At 59.5% G+C, this 20,658-nt stretch overlaps 2 protein-coding genes across 3 annotated transcripts; both read right to left on the minus strand.

The window, feature by feature from the left end:
• Nucleotides 1–1,688: 1,688 nt before the first annotated feature.
• On the minus strand, nt 1,689–7,113 carry Ctdsp1 (CTD small phosphatase 1). 2 transcript variants are annotated; one of them, XM_076866167.2, is made up of 7 exons: nt 6,612–7,113; nt 5,154–5,302; nt 4,672–4,842; nt 4,510–4,566; nt 3,812–3,904; nt 3,502–3,687; nt 1,689–3,345 (listed from the first exon to the last, which is right to left on the minus strand). In XM_076866167.2, exons 1-7 carry the CDS (start codon nt 6,676–6,678, stop codon nt 3,217–3,219), a joined length of 852 nt encoding a protein of 283 aa, XP_076722282.1. In that variant the 5' UTR covers nt 6,679–7,113; the 3' UTR covers nt 1,689–3,216. The 2 variants fall into 2 exon arrangements, with proteins under 2 accessions (XP_076722282.1, XP_076722283.1); XM_076866168.2 differs by having other exon boundaries at nt 4,672–4,773; nt 6,612–7,099.
• Nucleotides 7,114–10,661: 3,548 nt separating this feature from the next.
• On the minus strand, nt 10,662–18,743 carry Slc11a1 (solute carrier family 11 member 1). Its single transcript, XM_076865711.1, has 14 exons — nt 18,609–18,743; nt 17,823–17,945; nt 17,439–17,558; nt 15,903–16,009; nt 15,428–15,498; nt 15,115–15,182; nt 14,827–14,982; nt 13,831–13,989; nt 12,909–12,998; nt 12,693–12,812; nt 12,187–12,336; nt 11,751–11,824; nt 11,211–11,364; nt 10,662–11,062 (listed from the first exon to the last, which is right to left on the minus strand). The coding sequence occupies exons 2-14, from the start codon at nt 17,892–17,894 to the stop codon at nt 10,949–10,951; spliced, it is 1,455 nt and encodes a 484-aa protein (XP_076721826.1). The 5' UTR covers nt 17,895–17,945; nt 18,609–18,743; the 3' UTR covers nt 10,662–10,948.
• Nucleotides 18,744–20,658: the final 1,915 nt, after the last annotated feature.

Genomic DNA, 20,658 nt, shown 5'->3' on the forward strand with positions numbered 1-20,658 from the left:
CATTCAGGTTTTTTGTTTTGTTTGGTACTGGGTATTGAACCCAGGGACACTTAACCACTGAGCCACATGCCCAGTCTTTTTTTTTGTATTTTATTTAGAGACATGGCCTCACTAAGTTGTTAAGTGTGGCTTTGAACTCATGATCCTCCTGCCTCAGCCTCCCAAGTTGCTGGGATTACAGGTGTGCACTACTGTGCCCTGCCCCCTCCCCCAGGGTTTTAACTCCAGAGGACACTTAGAGGACTCTGGGTAAACAACTACAAAAAAAAAAAAAAAAAAAAAAAATTAAAGTACATACCAGAAGTACAGTTAATAACTCATCCTAGAGAAATGACACTGATACTTAAAAGATTATCTCCCTATATCTATACAGAGGAGTACCTCCTCCACCTTGCCCTTTATTACAATGGTGTGTGAGTTCCTTGAAAGCAGCAGCAGGGCCGGTCTGCTCCTGGCACCGTGCCTGGCACAAGGATGCACCCATACATGTGGTTGAGTTGAACTCTGCATGGGCCAAGCTATGTAGGCGGTGGGGATGAGGAAGCCTGGTTGTGGTCTCACTAAAGCTGGGTGTCCAGTTCCTCTCACCTCTGAAATGCAAATCTGGGGCGACTAGCCTTTGCATAAAGAGCAGGAAAAAGAGAAAGCAGTCTAAAGACTGCCAAGGCCTGGGGCTGGTATTCATCTCGCCAAGGGCTCTCTGGGTCCAGCCCAGACTAGAGCTGACGCCAGGGGGACTGCAGGCTTCTCCTTCCAGGTAGGTGCTTCCCGGCTCCTTTCTATGGAGTTAAAAGTAGCAGATGCCCCGCACAGATTTAGAAGGCGATCAACATCTGGAGCACAAGGAGCAGGCTCGGGGTTTAGATCACCCTACCTGGGACAAGGAGGAGGCAGGACTAGGGAGGTGGAGCTGGGAGAAAAGGGAGCAGCATTTGGGAGGGGAGAGCGTAGGGGGGCCGGTGCAGGAGGGGTTGGCCGGAGAGGGCCAGGCCCCAGGGAAACCGGGAGTCCATCAGGACCGGGAGGCCTCTAGTGGCTACCGCAGGAGGCGGGCGAGCGGCCGGGAGCGGCGGGAGGGCACTTCCTGCCGGGGCCGCGGTCATCCAGGCTCCGCGAAGGAAGTGCCCTGGCAAGGGCGGGGACGGGAAGCGGGGCGGTGGCTCGGGAGGGAGAGGGCGGCGGCCACACAGAGTCTTCTCACCGGCCAGAGGCCGTAGACTGCGGACCCCGCGACCGGCCAGCACAGCAGCGGAAGGCCAGCGACCCCGCGAGCCCGCCCACGTCAGCCCCGCCGGGGAGCAGCGCCTGCTCAGATCCCGCCCGGGGCGCCCCGCCCACCGCAGGCAGGCCCCGCCCCGCCCCGCGCATTCCACAGGCAGCCCCTGCAGGAGTGGTTTAGTTTTGCTGTGTAGCCGAGTCTCTAGTCATTGGTGTCCGGGAACTTAATCAAGTCTGTAAGACCTGTCTCCGTTTTGCAAATTAAGTGACCGAGGCTTCGGTAGCCCAGCCTCGATGTAGATCCAACCCAAATCCCGATTCACCCTGGAAGCCCTGAGAGCCGCAGCCCCTTCCTCCTTCGCACCACTCCTAGCCACTTGCTGAGGCAGGGTCACACTGCAGTCTCAGTGTGACTATTATCTGATCACTCATGCCCAGTTCAAACTCCCCCAAAAACCACAGAAGCAGGATAGGGGGGTCTGGCTTTCTCTTTAGTTCTTGTTACACTGTGAGGCTCTGGGTCACCAAGAAGGCACTAAATGCGAAGGTCACCCTTTTCAGGTCAACCATATCCTCCCTCCCCCCACCAACTCCCTTGGCACTGGTTTGTGGGTCCACTTAACCGTTCGACCCCGGGGAGAGCCCAAGGCCTTGACCTCCTGACTCAGCAAGTGTGGGGAAGAGTTTCAGAAACAAGTTAGAGTTGGAAGGCAGACATTCTGGGAGCTTCCCCCAGCCAGCAGGGGGCAAGGGAGGAGGCTGCAGTGGGTGGGTTGGCACAGGGGACAGGGACAGCTTGGCCCAGCTTCCTGGAGACCCCCCAAACCTCACAAGAAGTTTCCATCTCCTGCAGATACCCCAAAGGCACTGGTGAAGTCTGGGGTGGGTGGAGAAGGCACCAATTAGGGGTGGAGACCCCCCACTTAGCTGGTGGCCTAGCATAGTGCTGGGCACACAAGGTGCTCAATAAGTGTATTTTGAACGAACGGAGCAAAAGGGCTGTGAAGGACAGGGAACAGGGCCTGGGGCCCCTTGGCCCAGCTTGTTCCATTCAGAAAATAGCAGTTTAAAAAATGTAAAAATCCTTTCCCTCCCTCCCCCCAATTTCTGGGCCCAGGAAAGGGGCAAGGGAGGGTGTCTCTATGCCCACCCTTCCCTCTCTCCATCCCTTAAAAATCTATATACACATATACATATTTATATGGCACCACAAGGGGGTCCTGCCTATGTCCCGATACTCAGAAACGGGGAGCCAAGCTCCAGGGCCTTGGGGTAATTAAGGCAGAAGGAAGGGGTCACAGCTTGGGTGACATAATGAGCAGCCATCAGCCTTGGAGAAGCTGGACTGTGGGGTCCTGAAGGAAAGACCCTTGCTCCCTTCACAAGGGGTAAGAGGTTCTTCCCTCCCAGCCCTCCCCTGCCTAGACAGGAACTGGTGGGGGCTCTGCCAGTTCCAAGGGAGGCGTGGGGGTGAGAAGAGACGGGTTCCCCCTGGACCAGCCTAGACCTCAGCAACCTGCGGGCCAGTCCAGGCAGGAGCTGATGATGGTAGCCACGCCCCTGGGAAAGCTGAGTGGGCAAGATGGGGCTCTATGAAAGGCACTTGGTGTCCACTGTTCCCAGGCTGGGGCTCCAGGGTATGGGATGACAGAAATCCTGCCCCCACCCCAAAAGCAGAACTGGGGCTAAGGAGCCCAATTTGGCAGCAGAGAAACATGGCAGCATGAAGAGAGGGGACAGAAAAGGGGAGCAGCAGGCAGGGCCCCCAGGTCCCCTGAAAAGTGGGGAGGAGGTTCGAAGGCACTGACACAGGGAACCAGGGGTTTACAGTCCTCGGTACAGCCTGGCAGGGCTGCTGGGGAAGACACCTGCTTCCCAGGGCCACCAATGGGCACAGCTCGTGGGTTTTCTTAAGTGCTCTCGGGCGGGTGCCCAGAGTCTCCGCGGGAGGAGGTGTGGGCTTCAGTCAGGGGCAGGTCCAGGCCCCGTGGCACCTCACTAGCTCCCGGGCCTCGGCTGCCTGAGCACTGAGTACACATCATCCACGCGGCTGAGTTGCTCAAAGAAGGGAAGGAGGTCATGGAGTTCGGTGTCACTCATGTTGTCAAACCATGAGGCCACTGGTACCTGGGGACATGCGAAGACAGGCACAGGTAACCAGGTGCAGGAAACAGGAATGGGAGCATCCCTCTCCCACCGGTCCTGGAGACTACCAGGCTTGGGACTGGCAGGCCAAGGCAGAGTGAATGGGCTCCTGTCCTTGGGTCTCAGCCCTGTACTCACAGCATTGTCTGGATGGAAGACATAGGAGGCAGGCGAGTTGTCCAGGATGAGCACCCGCCGAAGGTCTCGGCCCAGGCGGCTCAGGTCCTTCACGTAGTTCCCCCGGTGGAAGACGCAGGACTCTCGAAACAGCCGGGCTCGGAAGGCCCCCCATTTGTCCAGCAGATCAGCTACTGGGTCTGCATACTGGAGGGTAGGAGGTAGTTATACTAGGGCCAGGAGTGGCCTAGGGCTGTGTCTAGGGACACGTGGCCACCTGAGGCGGCAGATGGGAGGGCCTGGTGGCCCCAGGTCCCTGGTGGGAGCTCACCTTGGCAAGGCTGGCAGTGAACAGCACGCACTCAAAGAGCTCGCCCATTCGCTGCAGGAACTCGTCGACGTGGGGCCGCTTCAGCACATAGACCTAGGGGGTGGGTCTGTGAGGGTGGCTGGCAGAGCTGGGGGAGGTTAGCCTTGGGCTGGGAGGGAATTGTGGAGGAGGCAGAGTAGCCCAGGAGGGCTGGCCCTGGGGCCTGTGGGTTCCTACAGCCAGCTGCTCCACCCACCCAGCCTCCCAGAGGAGGACGGAAAGAAGCTTTGGCTCCCACCAGCTGCAGGTCCTGCCTTGTGGGGAGTCATTCATCCTAAGTCCCTTCCCCCAAATGCAGGAGCCCAGGGGTAGCCAGCCCCCTCACCCCAAGGCTGCAGCGCACCGGCCCCCGAGCCAAGTAATGGAGAACAGGCTGGACAGCACACAACCTATCCTGAATTACTTGAACTGGGTCCCGGGCAGGGGTGGGCAAGGGGGCACACATACAGGACTGAGAAGAGGAACCCACTCTCAGGAGGCCTGGAGTTGGGCCCAGTCCCTGAGGTTCTATGTGATCTTGGGCAAGTCTCCTACCCACTCTGGGCCTCAGACATTCCACATCTATCAAAGTCCCATGTGGGGCTCTCTCCAGTTCAGTGGGCAGCGCTTGGGGTCTGGAGGGAGATGCCAAGCCCACCGCCTCCTCCCCGGCCCCTCACCTGGTGGACCACCCCATCAATCTCCACGGGGATGATGAAGTCAGCGTTGTTCACTGGCTGTGGGGAAAAGAGCTGGTGGAGCTGGGGCGGGGACCCAGGGCTGGGGGCCCAGCCGAGCCCTCCCTCCCCAGCCAGGGATGAGGGCTGCTGGGCAGGGCCCACCTTGAAGGAGCTGTGCACCAAGGTCTCGTCCAGGTCGATGACCACGCAGATCTTGTCCGAGTCCTGGGCCTTGGCCTCAGGGAGCAGGTACTGAACTGGGGTCTGCTGGTGGGAGGGGCCGGGCTGGGTGGGGGCACCTCCTACACAGCCTTCCCTACCCTGGCCCTCTACCTGAGAAACAGGAGACAGTGGGACATCCCACCCACTTCCCAACATGGGCCCCAGCAGCTCCCGGGAGGAACGGCGGCTGGCTCTCTAAGCCCCTTGGCAAAGCTTCCATCTTCCAGAGGATCTTCTCTTGGTGGGCAGCAGGCAGAGGAAGCTGGGAGGGGCCCAGTGGGGGGCCTCTAGGGCTTGGTGTTCAGGTCCCCCCTTCTTTGAAACTTTCAGTGACTGCAGGTGTGTCTCCACCAGGTACCCCTTCCCTTAAGCCCCCTTCCAGCTGAGCCCAGGTGCCCCTGTAGTCATCCCAACCCCCGCACCTTAGGGATGGCGCCATTCTCCTCCACAAGCAGGGGTGCCCCGCTATGGGCCGGCAGGGCCTCCCCATCATCCCGGCAGACACAGCAGAAGAGTGAGTGGAGGATGCCCCGGCTCCGGGGCTTCTGGGAAGCCGCTGACTTCTGGTCACCTGAAGCAGGGAGGCACAGGTTGGGGATGTGGGCACGGCAATGTATGTCCAGGTGTGAACTCCTACTCTGGGAGGATCTGGCCACACCCCCTTCATCAAGGGAGACCCTGTTGTGCTCTGGTCCTCCTGAAACACACCCCAGCCTTTGCTCCAAATCCTCTGAGGCTCCCCATGAGGAGGCCTAGGGTGGACAGTCACCCAGGTTAGGGAGGGCGACCTAAAGGAGGGGGAGGGGAGGTTTTCTTTTTCTCAAAACCTCCATCACCTGACTAGGCCTTACCTGAGCATCCCCTGCTTAGGAGGGCCAGGGCCTGGGGCCCCGTTGTCCACTCCCATCCTCCCTCTGTCCAGTCCACTCCATGGGTCCAAAGTCCTCATTGAGGCTGGGCCCAGGGGCAGGGGGTGCAGTCCCAAGGCCTGGGCAAGCGTCCCGCAGCCATCTGTCAACCCCGCCTCCTCGGCCCCTGCCCCGCCCAGACCTGAGACCTGCAGCGCGGCTGGATGATTGACAGACCCACCCTCCACCGCCCCTCCGTCTGACCCCCGCCCCAGGCCAAGCTAGGCCCAGGCAGGAGGTGGGCAGATCTGGGAGGACCCCCAGCCCCTGCACAGGGAAGAGGAAGAGGGATTCCCAACCTGGCCAGCCCCCGGGGCGCAAGCTCGGCGAGCGGCGCGGCTTTCCCTGCCGGTGCAAGTGTGCACAGGCCCGGTGCCCACGGGCCTAAAGCCCGGGTGTCGCGTGCCTGGCCGGGCACAAGGCTGTGCCTGTGGGCGCCCTCTCCTTGGAAGAAGTGGCCTCTTTCTGTGCCTGAGGGGCTCAGCGCCTCCATGCTTGACGCGGAAGTTTTGTGGGAACGTGGCTGTGTTGGCGGGAGATCCCTCCAAGCTTCCCCAGCCTGCTGTCACCTCGGCGCCCCTTCCCAAGACCCTACGAGACCACAGCCCGGGGGTGGGGCGGAGTCTCAGCGGGTGGCCTGGAGGCGGCCTCCTAACCCCCCCTCCCAGCCCCATTGGCGCCAATTCGTGTGGGGGGGGAACCGCCAGCCCGGAAGCCCCCGCAGGAACCCCTGCCTCAGTTTCCCCATCTCGGACAGACTAGAGCTCCCTAGAGGCGCCAGGTCCCACCCCGCGTCCCTGCGACTCCAGGAGTTCAAACTCTCCCCGCTCCTTCTCGGCTGGGAGCTCCGGCCCGGCCAAAGCGGGCGCCCGGGGCGGTGGCAGCGGATGCAGCTCCGGGAAAGATCCCGGCCCCTTCCTCCTCCCCTCCCGCGGCGCGCGGGCTGCGGCCCCCTCCCCGCCGCCCCAGTACCTTTGCCCCGCAGCGGGCCCCGCGCCTCCTCCTTGCTGATCTGAGTAATGACGGCCGAGCTGTCCATGGGGCCGGGCGCGTTCCGCTCCGGCCGGACTCTGGCCCGGGTGCCCGGCCTCCCCCCCGGCTCGGGCCGGAATCGGGGCGCGGGGGGGAGGGGAGGGGTGGGAGGGAGGGATCCCCGCGAGCTTTGGAGGGGAGGGGAGCCAGGTTCTAAGGGGGAGGGGGAGGGAGGGGGCGCGGAGGAAACTTTGTTACAACATGGAGTTTCCTCCCCGCGAGGCGGATGCAAACATGGAACCCGGGCGCTGTTTCAAGGCTCCCCCTTAAAAGGGCAACGGCTTCGGCGTGACCTGGACTCGGCCGCGGCTTTCATCACTTCTGGGGCCCGCACGGCTCCGCCGGCGGGGAGGCGGGCCGGGCCGGGTTCCTGCCGCGATCCGGGGGGCGTCCCCTCCCTTCCTGCTGCTGGCCGGCGGGACAGAGCCTCTGCGGCTGCGTGGCACAGCCAGCACCCGGCCCACGGTGCCAGGCCTCCGAGTGCCCGGAGCCAAGGCCCGCCCCGCCCGCTCCGAGTGCCGAGGGCGGCGCAGTTCCACGCTGTGCTCCTACGAGGGCCAGGGACTTGCCATTCCTCGGTTTGCTCATCTGGAAAATGGGATAACACTAACTTATCTGTTAAATGGGTCTTCTTTTCTGTCTGACGTTCGCAGGAACCACCTTGCAGAGATGTCAGGAAGGAGCACTTGAAATCTCTTTGCTAACCCCGAACAGCTGTGCAAATCCACCAAATTATGTTCTGGATTTGACTCTGTCCCCACCCACCGCGGTCTCGGGGCGAGGAGATCGGGTCCGGAGAGTGAAAATTCCAACTTCCTTCCCCCGGGGACGCTCTCGGCCGACCTTTTCCGACTGCTCAACTTAGGTCCCGCACCCTACCAGCTTCGCCTTCCCGCCTGGAGGCGCTCTCCCCTCCGCTGGAAACGCAATTCCTCCCGCTTCGCCCACCGACCTAGAGAAAATGCCACCGTGTCCATGGGCCTTGCCTGATCCCCTTCCCCAGCCGACGGCCATTCTTATTATTGGAGGGTGCGGGTTCCTGGACCAGACTCGGTTCCCAAGTGCCCAGCCTGACGCCCCGTGCACGGTGCACTCCGCGCGGGACCGCGGGGACTCAGACATCACAGTTACAGGAGTTTAAACACACTGTCCCCGGCTCCGTGGGGACACACCCCAGCCACGCAGGTTCTTGCGGGAAACCTCCGTGCGCGAGCCAAGAGGTGTCCGGGTCCTTTTTCCCGGTTACTAAGTTCCTTCCATCCCTAGTTACTATTCGGGGTTCACAATTTAAAAAATAACCCGAGCCTCGACAACACGCCTGGGCACTTCCTCCCCTGCCCGGGCCTCGGCGGCGGGCGGGGCGGCGCGGGGCGGGGCAGGCGCGTCCTGTCCTGTCCGGTCGGGAGCGCGCGCAGCGCACGTCCGCCGGGGCCGAGGAGGGGGAGCCGGGAGGGGAGCGCGCGGGCGGGGATTCTGGGGGGCCGAGGCCCGCCCGCTGCCGGACCCCGTTCTTCCTCCGCTTCCTAATCTCTGGCGTCCTCAGAACCAACCCCTTCGTGTCCCATTGACAGATAAGGAAACTGAACTCAGAAGTGAAGCCATCGGCTCAGGCCCTCCAGCTTGGGCAGGGGCGGAACTGTGGCCTCTCAGCCCAGCGCCTCTCCTCGGTCCAGCCCGGGGGTGGCGTCTCAATACCTCCGGATGCTCGCCCGCGCTGACCCCAGAAGGAAGTGGCCAGGGACTGTGAAGGGGGCTGGAACTGAACTGGCTGTCCCAGAGATACACAAAACCAGGCGTGGCTGGCCGCTGTCCCCTCACCCGCCATTCACAAACCGAGATCCCACCCCCCGCACACATCCTAACTGTCCCCGCCAAGCCTTTGCCGGTGCGGGTCTCCCACCAGGGGAGACACCGCCCGGCAGGCGCACCTCGGGCCGAAGCCTTTGGCTCTCTCCCCACATTGGCGAAGGTGGGTAGGGTGGTACACGCGCCCGCCCCGCCCCAGCCCACCAACTGCTGTACCCCTCTACCCCAGCAGCCGGTCATCACTATACCCATACATTTATTTGGATCTCTTTTTATCAGTTTGCATTCCCAGAAAGGATCGTCGTGGGGGCTGCCAGTCGGGGTGGACGGTGCGTGCATGGGGTGGCACAGAACTCAGCAGAATTCAGTTTTGCAATTAAGAGCAAATGTCTTCTCCATCCCCGGCCAAGTGGGGATGGAGGCAGTGCCAAGGGTAGGATAGGGCAGGGCTCCCGGGAAGAGTCTAGGTGCAGGGCCACTCCCATTCCCAGGGTGTGACAGCTTTCCTCCCTCTGGGGATGGAACTCAGAGCTACTATGGAGGTGAGGGCAGCCCCGAACAGGGGCCTCCTTGTCCCCAAATCGACTTTGTCCTGCCCTCATCACTAGCCCCCTATGCTAGGCCCAGGGTCGCCCCTTGGTTGGCCCTCTGCTGTCTTCTTTGACCCCAAGTTCTAAGTCCTAGGCTTAAATGTTCCTGTGACCAATCTATGCATCCTTTTGTCCACCCCCCTCCCCAAGTCCTGCTCCACAGATCTGAGAACTCCCTAGAGGGGTTCCTGTCTGCACTTACTGCACACACCAGAACCCTACTCCTGGCACACACCCCCTCCCTGGACTGCCCCACTTCCTATCCAACTTTCAAAATTCTGTACAAAAGTCACCTTCTCTGCCCCTGGGCTCTCTAAGTTAGGGTCAGGTGCCTTTCACCTCATCCTGTTATTCAGTGGCTTGTCCTTTATTTACTTAGCTGTCTCCTGGAGTGTGCGCGCTCCTGGATAGCTGACACCTTCTCTAATTCGGAACTCTCCCTTCCCGCCTCTAGCACAAGGCCCGGCACAGAATTGGCATCCAGTTAATGCCAAATGAATTGGCCACAGGAATGGGCAACGGGTACCGCTAGGAAGCTGCAGGATATGGGAGATGCTTTTCTTCACCACCCACTTTGGAAAAATACACCCACCCGCCCCATTCTTCGGCTCTTGGGTCCTGTCTTGTCCAAGGACAAGCCTGAAGAAGGGGGATGGGCGATCCTCTTGCCCCGACACCCTCTCGGGCAGCTGCTCCGCTTTCTCCAAGACGTGTCACCTCCCTTCTCTCCTTGCGGGCCCCACTCTCATCATTGCCCTTTTAAGAAAGAGGAAATTCTTCTCATAAACAAGCGCCCCAACCTGAGCGCCAAGCCGGCCGCCGGACCCGCTGGGTCCCCGGGAAATCCGTGTTACTTTCAGACACCGCATCTGCCCCAGGCTCAACCTAGGGATAAGGTGCGGCGACCCCTCCTCGCTGCGGTTCTTCGCAACTCCCGGGCTGAGGTCCGAAGGACTGGCGGAGCCTGGAGGAGGGACTTAGGGGAGCCTAGAAACAGCCTAGGGAGCGTCTGTAAAGTGCAGCCTCTGCACCGGGCGAAGGGGTGCCCGGTTCCTTCCTGCAGCTGAGGGGGTTCCCCGCCACCTCCTGACCGGGAATCATTCTGTGGCCCCCGGGCGCGAGATTCTGGCACCAGCCTACCCTGATGGTGCCGCTTGGCCCGGAGCGGAGACTCCGAGGCGGGAGTGCGGGCGCTCGGGACTGTCCCTGCCCCTAGGGGGAGCTGGGAGTCAGCACAGAGGGAATGTTAAAGCGCCGCGTGGGAGTCCCGTCAGCCCGGTTCCCTGGGGAGATGACAAATGAATTGGGACTGGAAGGCACGGGCTCTTGGGTTCCTTAAGACTGGAGCCTGAAGGAACAAGAATTGGGCCTTGGTTTTACTGCCTGGAAAACGGGTTGCAAGCGCAGAGCAGGAGCAAACCAGATGGGAGGGGGTCAGACTTGGGGTCTTCCGGGTTTGCGTTCCCAGCTCTTGGGAAGAGGAGGGAATGTTTATTTAACATTCATCAAACTATTCTAAGTGCCATTTTGGAGCCTGTGTCCCTTCCCGTCTTTCCCCTTCCCCTCCCCTCATGGGTCAAGTCGCTCATACGTGCTCAGTGAATATTTTTGAATGATTTTTTGAAGTTCCATGTGCCAGGCACTGCGTTTAAGTGCTTTATACCCACGGCAAGGTTGGTGTTGTCCCCATTTTACAGATGAGGACACAGACCAAGAGATTAAACCTTTGTTCAAACTAGGAGACAGTAAGTCCCTAAGGACCACCTTTAGATGACTTGCAAGAGTGTCTGGCTCCATCTTGCTGCCTTCCTGTCCACGCCTGTCTGTGTCCAGGGGCTAGTCTGCCCCTTCATCCCATCTTCCAGCCAGGGCCTGGGGGTCTCATCCAGAGCTTTCTCGACTGGCCTGCCTGTCTTCTAGGAGCCCATACAGGAAGTGCTGGTGGGAGCTGTGGGTCAGAAAGGTGGCCCCATGGGCAATGCAACAGGTCCAGACCTGGGAGAGGGTGACCACAGGGACAGTCAGCCTGGGAGTGGGGGAGAGGCTGAGACCCCAGGGGAGGCCCCTGGTGGCCCCCTCCCATTCTTCTCTCCCATGCTTCCTCCACTTGCCTGCCCCCCTCTTCCTGACAGCCCCTGCGTACCAGGTAGGTAGTGAGGGCCAGGTAGCCCACGGCCAGCAGAGCCACAAGGCCGAAGTAGGCTGGGTGGGGCAGGCTGGACACATAGCTGACCACAAAATAGAGGTTGATGGCACAGACCAGGGCCACGATGCCAGAGGTGATAACTTTGCTCAACCTAGGGGACAAGCAGGAAGCTCAGGACTGGCTGGATATAGCTAGGGACCTGCATCTGCCCCTCGTCCAGTGGCCACCGCTAGCTTGGAGCTGGGAGCTGGTACACAAAGCCCTCTTCTCGGAGCTGCAGGGCCTGGTACACACAGAGCCTTGCCCACTTCTGGTCTCCAGGCCCCCCAGCTCCACATTGGCAGGATCTGGCAAGAGGTGAGGTGAGGGTAACCTCAGGCTCTAGAAACAGCCCTCACCCCCACTGGTTTCCCCCACCCACTTACTAGCTGTGTGACTCTGGGAAAGTTCCTCAATCTCTCTGAGCTTCAATTGGACATCGGGGATAACAGTAGTTGCTGCTCCTGGGTGATGAATACATGGGATAGGAGGACTCACCGGCCATTGGCAAACTCCTGCATGACAGTGGGCATGCTGGTGAACGTCAGGATGGGCAGCACAGCAAAGGGAAGCTGTGGAGAGAGGGGAGGCTGAGGCTGGGACCCTGCCTCCAGAACAGCAGGGGATGGGGAGGCTCCGCACCTCAACCTCTGTCTTGTAGTGAGCCTTTGGGCAAGTCCCCTAACTCCTCTGAGCCTGTCTCTGTGCCTTTCAAAGCAGGAGAAAGTATGTGGGGGCTGGGGGCTCTGGCACAGGCTGCCTGCGTTTGAATTTTGGCTCTGTCACCTAACTCTGCTCGTCAGTTTTCCCATCTGTAAAACGGGAACAACAGTGACTCGGATTTGGTGAGCCGTGTCGGCCAAGTGCATTTAGGGTAGCGCCTGAGTGGGCTCCATGTGGGGTGGCCGCGGTTCCTGCTGGGCCCTCATCTCACCAGCAGGCTCTGCAGCACGTTGAGCAGGTCGTTTAGGCCTGACAGGTCCCTCAGGTCCCGGAAGACGGCCACGAGCACGGTGGGCAGGATGGCGCAGGAGCGGGTGAGGAGCACCCGGGCAAAGCGGGACCACCGCAGCCTCAGGAAGCCCTGGGGTGGGGAGCGAGCGGGGTGTGGGTGGGCCTGGGGCTTCACACTGGGAGAACACGGGCTTTCCAGCTTTGAAATAGGGACAGCTCTGTCCCCCTTTGGTGGAGAGGCAGTGGGTGGAGAGAGCGGGGGTCCCCACCTGTCCCTGAGTCCTAAAGACTTTCAGGGGGCTTTCGGGAGAGGGCGCTGTCTCTCCTGCACCTGCGACCTCCAGCGAGTGGCCTCAATTCTCGGAAGCTCACTTTTCTCATCTCTAAAGTGGGACTACGGTGGCGCCCCGGGGGCTGCTCGCAGGACCAGCAAGGCCGTGTATCCGAGGCCCCACTAGTGTCCAGGGCCCCCCGCCTCCCGCCCACCTCCATCACGAACTGTCCCGCGTAGGTGCCGGTCATGGTGGAGCTCTGCCCGGCCGCCAGGAGACCCACCGCCCAGATGTAGAGCGCCGCGGGGCCGAAGAGGCACCCCAGGATCACGCCCTGGAGCGAGGGGCGGGGTCAGAGCTTCGGCCCCGCCCCGTGGGCGGGGACAGGCGGGGCCCGCTCGCGCCCACCTCCCCGCTCGCTGGCGCTTACTCCTTGGTAAATGTCCACCGACACCGTGTCGTTGTTCCTGGGGAAGATGGAGGCGTAGTCGTGGAGGCTGCTGTTGGCACAGACGCTGTACTGCGGCACCGGGCCGGGGGGCGAGATGGGGAGCCCAGACTTAGTCTTGGAAAGTCAGACCCCAGGCCTGGGCCGAGGCCAGCAGCTGGTGGCCTGCACACAGAATCTGGCCCGACTGTGGCTGTCACGGCTTTTTGTCCCGCCCCCTTTAATGTGAATTCGTGGCCTGTATTTAAAGTTGGGAAGGATACCCAGGGGACTCGGTTTCCAGCCTCAGAGGAGCTGGCACTACCCAGAAAATCCCGGGGCCCTGCGGTCCCCTCTTCCTCCCATCGGAACCCCTTCCCACAGCTCTGAGGCCATCTGACCCCGGAGACCACCGTCTGACCTTGGAGACGCAGTCTGCAGTCCCGACTTAGTCCCTCTCTCCTTGCGCCAAGGAACAGGGTGTGACCCCCACCCATCACATGGCAAAGCCCTGGCAGTGCCAGTTCCTGGGAGGCCTTGCCACAGACCTCCCCCACAGGCCTCCAGCGCTGGCCAGTGCTGTGACAGCCTCGGGACCCACAGACACGGGCTCAAACCCAGGAAGCCAGGAGGAGCAGTCTGTTCCTGCTTTCAGCACAAATGTCACCTCCAAGAAGCCTTCCTGACCCCCTGTCCCCCAGCACAGTTGTTCTTGGTCTCTGACTCCTCCTGACTTTTCCCAGGGCCGAGGGGCTGCCTGCTAGTAAGTGCCTGATAACGATCGATGGGCTGAGCGGATGGTGGGCCGCTGGGGAGAGGGACCCGGAGTAGGGGCCGAGGCTCAGAAGGCACGGCTGGCCGCGGTGCCTGGAGTCCCCCAGGAGGGCCAGGGGGTGAGGTGCGTAGTCAGGGCCAGCCGGCTCACCGCGTCCTGGTTGGTCTTCTGGAAGAAGGCCTGCCCGAAGACGGCCATGACGAAGAGGTTGATGACCAAGGAGACGGAGAGGGCGATGGTGGCCTCGATCAGGAAGTACATGTTGGCCTCTCGGATTTCCGCCCGGCTGGCACGGTCCACCTCTCGGGACTATGAAGATCAAAGGGAGAGGGAAGAGCCAAAGTCCTCAGAGTCACACCAGTGTCCCCTGCCTTCCCACTTGCACCTCTGTCCCCTCTAAACCCCAGTTCTTCTGAAGACCCCGTGTGGCAATCTGGTTCAGAACCTGGTCAGCTGCCTCCTTCCTATATCCTTGTTCTTGCCAGAGGCCGCTCCACAGTGACCGGCTATGAGAATAAAGGAAGACAGGCCTTTGAGATCCCCCTGTAAATCAGTCTGACACTGTCCCTTTCACTCACCTCGTTACATCCTTAAACACCTGTTTTATTTCTGCCTCAGGGCCTTTGCACTCGCTCTTCCCTCTGCTTGCAATAGCTTCTCCCTGTCTTTGGTCACTGTCTACCAGACTTCTCTTCTGTTTCCTTCAGAGGACCTTTCACAGTCCACAGTCCCTTCCTTTGTTTGCTTGATCCTTGCCCATCTCCCCTCCTAGAATACAGGCTCTGGGAAGGCAGGGCCTTGACTGCTTTTTCAACGTTGACCCTTAGCTCTCTGCACACAGCAGATGCTCCTTTTTTTAAAATTTTATTAAATATTTTTTGTAGTTGTAGATGGACAGAATGCCTTTGCTTTATTTGTCTATTTTAATGTGGTGCTGAGGATCGAACCCAGTGCCTCACACGGGCTAGGCAAGCGCTCTGCCGCTCAGCCCCAGCCCGAGCCCCAGCCCATGATGCTCCTTTTAAAATAGAGACTGAGCCTTTCCGCGCTCAGACCTTGAAGGAGCCGAGGGGCGGGGTTCCAGGCTTGGGGGCGGGGCCAGTGCGGCTCTAAGGAGGCCTGTCTTCGTCCCCTCCCTCCAATCACCTTGACCAAGGCTGAGTGCAGGTAAATATTGTGGGGCATGATGATGGCGCCCACGATGCCCACGGCCTGCAGCAGCTCTGAATGGCCGCAGCCCGGGCACGAGGGCAGGAACAGGTCTCGAAGAAGCGGTCCCTGCGCCGGCCGAGCCACCAAGTACTGTAGGGAGGAGAGGGTCAGCCACTAAAGCTGGGACACGCCTCTCCCTCCAGCCCAGCACCTGGGGGCTTGTCCTAGGGCGCTGCCTCCACCCCTGGGCCTGCAGGAGCAGGGAGTGCCCTGGCTTCCCACCTCGTAGCCGAAAGTCAAGGCCATGATGGTGATCAGGAATCCAAAAAAAGCTTCCAGCTTCCGCAACCCTAGGGGCAGAGCAAACCAACCAACACCGCAATTTGAATGGCTGGTATTTTGAGCACTTTGTTCCCGCGCTGTGCCAAGGCTTAAGGTATTGTACCCACCTGAGCCACTGTTTCCCCATGTTGCAGATGGAAAAACAGCTGGGCCTCCAGGGCGGGCAGGGGGGAGTCAGCCCCGCCCAGCGCAGCCGGCCCCAGGCTCAGCGCCCAGCCTGCGCCTCCCACCTGGGCCAGGAGCGCTCACTCACCATAGTTATCCAGGAAGAGGAAGAAGAAGGTGTCCACAATGGTGATCAGGACGCCACCCCAGAGCGGGATTCTGAAACCACAGTGGCCGGGGTCAGCCCAGCCTGGTCCAGCGTCTCCCACTACAGTCCTCAGCGCATGGACTGTGGGACCAGGCCTCTGGGGTGCAGGAGCCCAAGCGAGGACAGCGGGCAAGGAGGAGGGAAGCCCTGAGAGTCAACCCATCACTCCAGGCCCAGCGAAGCCCGCAGGGGGCCAGGAAGGCAGGAGGCTCTGAGCCATAGTCCTCTTTAGAGCTCCCTAAGTCACATCTGTGGGACTTTACAGAGGTCACTTTACATTCTGAGAAATGGAGCAGCAGCCCTATGTCAGAGGGGACAGCAAGATAAAACGGAGTCCAGGAGGTACATGGTCTGGGAAAGAAATAGCAGCTCTCCCCAGCCCTGGACTGAAGGGTGGGTGCCCACGGGGTGGTACCGTCCAGCTGAGAGCAGGTTGAAAGCAATGGCTGTGCCGATGACCTCCTGCATGTCGGAGCCCACGATGGCGAGCTCGATGGTCAGCCAGAGGAGGGTGCGGGGCACCTAGGAAGAGGAGCCGGTCTTTCATCAAAGCGGGTCAGGCACTTGCCTGCAGTTTCAGCCTCACGCCCACCTTTTCTTCCCTGTACTGTGCTGCGGGGCTAGCAGCCTGCAGACCACCCTCCCCAGGCAGCCTTGCCAGGCTTTGGAAGCGGTGCTTATGCAGGATGGCGGTGTTTTGGATTCGGCTTCTGTGTGTCCCCCCAAGATGCGTGTGCTACAAGCTTGGTTCCCTGGCAGCAATGTTGAGAGGTGGTAGAAATTTTAAGAGGTGGGGCCTAACTGGACTTGGTGGTGCACCTTGTAATCCCAGGGATTCAGGAGGCTGAGGCAGGAGGATTGCAAGTTCAAGGCCAATTTCAGCAATTTAGGGAGGCCCTAAGCAACTTAGCAAGACTCTGCCTCAAAATAAAAAGGGCTGGGGAAGAGGCTTAGTGGTTAGGTGCCCCTGAGTTCAATCCCGGGACTAAAAACAAACAAACAAACAAACAAAAAATAAATAAATAAAGAGGTGGGACCTGGAGGAAGGCAGGGAGATGATTGAGGTGTTGCTCTCAGAAAGGATTCATGTAATTCTCATGGGACCTTAGTTAGTTCCCAAGAGTGTGAATTGTTACAAAAGAGCAAGCCTGGCCCTGAGTGGCTCTGACTTCCTGTCTCACCATGGCTTCCTGTCTGGCCATGTCATCCCTTCTTCCTGTGTTCCTGCTATTGTAATGCCATGTGCCACTAGAGTCACACAGAATCAACGCCACACTCTTGGATCTCCAGAACTTGAGCTATATAAACCTGTTTTCTTCACAATAGACCCAACCTCAGTTATTTTGTTATTGCAGTGACAAATAAACTAAGAGATTGGGCACAGAGAAATAATTTTCCCTGATTCTGGCGGTGTTTCTGGCAGAGTCACTAGCAAGGACACCAGCTAACTGAGCTCCAGCCACACTTGTGGTCATTTAAGCAGTGGCCACAATGCTTCTGGAAACTTAGTGGCAAATGATGACTCTTGGGCTCATGCCAGGAGTATATCAGTTTTCTGAGCTTTGGTGAAATCTTTTGCCTTTGCTCCTCCAGCCCCTCAAACTGAGTGCCTGCACTGAATCCCTTGGAAATGTCTCATGGTATAATTTCTGTTTTCCTGCCTGGACATGGACAGCAGTGACCTTCCTTGAGCTGATGCCTTTCAGTTTCTGCCTTGGGCAATCACATCCCCAGGTTCTAATTTCCCCTTCTGTAAAACACGTGTTTCACCCCGATGCTCCGCGAGTCTGTGTGCTGTTTGTTTGAGCCTCAGTCTTCTCATCTGTCAACTGGGCTTGCTTGCCACACTTGGGTGAGATGATGGACAGCTTTCATTTGATCATGGAAGCTGTAAGTAGCTGCTCAGGGTTCGAAATCTGAGGGTGCTTCTGTCCAGGCCCCCTACATTTACCTTAGGGTAGTAGAGGTGGCAGACCTCGCCCAAGTCCTTGCCCGTCACCACGCCTAGCCGGGCAGCCAGTCTCTGGCACAGCAGGCCCAGCACGGTGGCCCAGAGCAGCACCCAGAGCAGCTGTGAAGAGGCAGGGAGAGCTTCAGCCAGGGGGGCCTGTCCTGGAAGGCTGCAAGCTGGGGACACCTAACCCAGGACACCCCGTGGGGAGAGGCAGGAAGACGGAGCAGGAACCAGCTTCGCAGGCTGCCCTGGGGGACCCCTTCCTGTCCCATTTGAACCAGGAAGACCACCTCCCTGGCAGCCCTGAGGACCCCTGGCCAGCCGAGGGCTCTGCTCTCAGCCTGGTCACCTCCCACCCCACTGAGGCCCCGACTTGGTCACTTTGAATCCAGCCACGGCGCCAGCCTGCAGATCCGATTCGATGTTTCCCGGGTCCAGGAAGGCGATGCTCATGAGGAAGCCAGGGCCCGTGAAGGCCCACAGTCTCCGGAGGCTGAAGGTGCCCTGGTGGGGGAGCAGAGGGAGGAGAGCCTGGGAATGGGGGTGGCAGCAGCTGCCTTGGCCGGCCCCTCCATCCAGGCTCCATTGCCTGTCCCCAGAGCTGCCCTGTCCCCAGACATGGCAGGGGACACGTGTGGAGGAACCGGTAGGGTTTGCTGAGTCACGGAGGATCTGCTTTCTGAATTGGTCACGTTCCGCAGTCTCAGCAGCATCCTGCACTTGACTTGCCTACCTCTTGCCGGTTTGACTCAGCAGGTCCTCGGGCTCCAAGAGGGGAGCACTCTGGGGGTCAAGCCGCCCTGGTCCAGTTCCTCGCTCCTTAGCCCCTCTCAGATCACAGGGGTCTCTCTGGGGTCCACTGAGGCTGGGGTCCCCCACCCCATTCCAGGGCTTGGCCAGTCAGTCAGACTAGGAATCGGCTAGATTCTGGTGACAGCTTCTTTGGAAGCTGAAACGAATCTGGAGGCGGCAATCCTAATTCACCCGGGGCCCTTTCCCTTCCTAGAAAGCTGAGATCCATTCAGAAATGGCTCCATTCAGAAAGCCGTTTGGTCATTTTTAGACAACCGTGGCATTTTCCAGCTAAGGAAGGGGCACTTCCACGGTCACTGCTGACTTGGGACCCTATCGACCCTGGAAGCCCCCAGGAAGTTCCAGAAGGCCCACCGGTTTCGCGTCTGGGATGGGAATCTTCTCGCTCAGGTAGGTCTCCCTGGGAGGCGCTTGTTGGGGCCCTGGGCCAGGAGGGCTGGAGATGGAGCCATAGCTGGGCCTGCTCAGCCCCCAGGGCCTCCCGTCACCTGTGAGGAGTGCAGGAGGCATACTGAGTGCCCTGCCTCTTCCTAGAGCCCAGACTTCAAGCCATTGCCTCCTCCCTCTCCTCTTCTTGGCAAAGTAGAGAAATGAAAGTCCTTGGCCTTCACCTTGGGTCCCTCACCTCCACCCCTTGACCTGATGTTTCAGAGGTGTGGGAACTGGAAGTTTCAGAACCACTTTCCCAGAATTCCCCACCCTCCGATCTCAGAGGTGTGAGAGAGACACCAGACTCCAGGAAGGGCAAGTTGAGGCCACCATGTCCTCCATCCTTGCCTCCTCCCAGGGACCAGAAAGCTCAGGGGCCCTGTCTACAGAGACCAGACATGGGAATAACAGGCCCTTCAAGGGGGAAGATCTCAACCCCAGCGCTTCTGGGTCAGAACTGTGGTCCTGGCCACGACTCCCTTGGGGGACCAGGGGCTTCCTTGCCTCCTCAGACCTCCCCCAGACCTAGTGTCCTTCTCCACCCTGCCCTCCTAATCAGGGGAGCCCCTGGAGGCCACTACTCACTCGTCATGAGAACACAGGCGTCCGGTATGTGGTGAGTTCAGGGATGTGCTGGGCACCCCTCAGCCTGCACCCGCTCTGTGGGGCTGGTGCGAGTGACTCGGGGAACACACCCTCCTGCCCATCACCCTGGCTCCGTCTCTTACATCACTGGATGCGGACACTCACACACTCACACACTGGGGCGTTGTGAAACTCTCCAAAGGCAGAAGTGGCCAGCTCTGGCGGAAGGGTCTGGTCACCCACAACATGGTTCCTCTCTCGGATGCCCTATGCCCTTCAACATCTCTGGCTCCCCTCCAGGCTCCCCATGTTCTGTGTCTCCCAAATGAACTCTGATTTCAGGCACTTCCTGATTAGCAGGTTGGAACTTTGATCGCCCTCATTTCCAGGGAGGGGAGAGGGTTGAGGAGAGTTCCATCCAGTGGCCCTGCTTCAGTCACAAGCCTGCGCGACGGCACCTCTTGGAAATGCTCAGCTATGGGCTTCGGGGGGATTCTGGGTTGGTGAACACACTGGGTGCTAAGTGAACCACATCAATAACCTTGCTCTGTGCGTTCCTCCTATTCGGTTGTCCCTGGGTAAATCCTTTATGAGAAACCTATAATATGAAGTAGTGTTTTCCTGAGTTCCTAAGTTTCCTAAGGGTTGTGGGAACCTCCAATTTGCAGCCAACTTGGAAAGAGGCGTGTATAACTTAGGGACCCGCTACTTACACTTGGCATCTAAAGAAGGGGGCCAGCCTGGTGGGACCGTCTAATTTGTGGGGATTGTGTTAACTCCAGGTAGTTAGGGTCAGAGTTGAGTTACATGGGAGAACACCCCATGTGGTGTCAGAAGTGTGGAGAGGAAGGAAACAAAGTGGCCCTCTTTCAGAGATTTTTAGGCCCAGAGTTGATCTAGAATAGGATTTATTCCCATATTGAGTCAAAACCTTTAGATGACGCCTGGGAACCCAGGGTGAGAGTGGGGAGCCAATTTCCTGGCATCTCAATGACGGGGCAGGCTAGAGGAACTGGAGAGATGGCAGTGTGACAGGGGAGAGGAATGGGTCCAGGGGACACGGCACCCTCATGGCTTGTCACCACGCAATCCTATTGCACAAGGTACCACATCATCCTGGCCCCTGAGGTCTGCACACATTTCCCAATCACTAACCCGGGCTCCTGTGGGCTTGGCGGGCTGGGACTGGGAGCCTTCCTGGCTGCGTATTTGGTGGTGGTCGGTGGGGGGGGGGGCGGCTTTCCAACAGCTAGGAACTCAGTAAACGTAACTGATCATCCATTGATCAGTGTCCCTCACAACCTCTAAGTTACAGAACAGGGGGTCTGTGCCATGGTCAAGAGCAGAGATCCTGGGCAGAGACTCAGGGAGCAGAAGTTCTAGAAGAGCG

This window comes from Callospermophilus lateralis, chromosome 9, assembly GCF_048772815.1.
Source record: "Callospermophilus lateralis isolate mCalLat2 chromosome 9, mCalLat2.hap1, whole genome shotgun sequence".
In the NCBI taxonomy this organism is placed as follows: Eukaryota; Metazoa; Chordata; class Mammalia; order Rodentia; family Sciuridae; genus Callospermophilus; species Callospermophilus lateralis.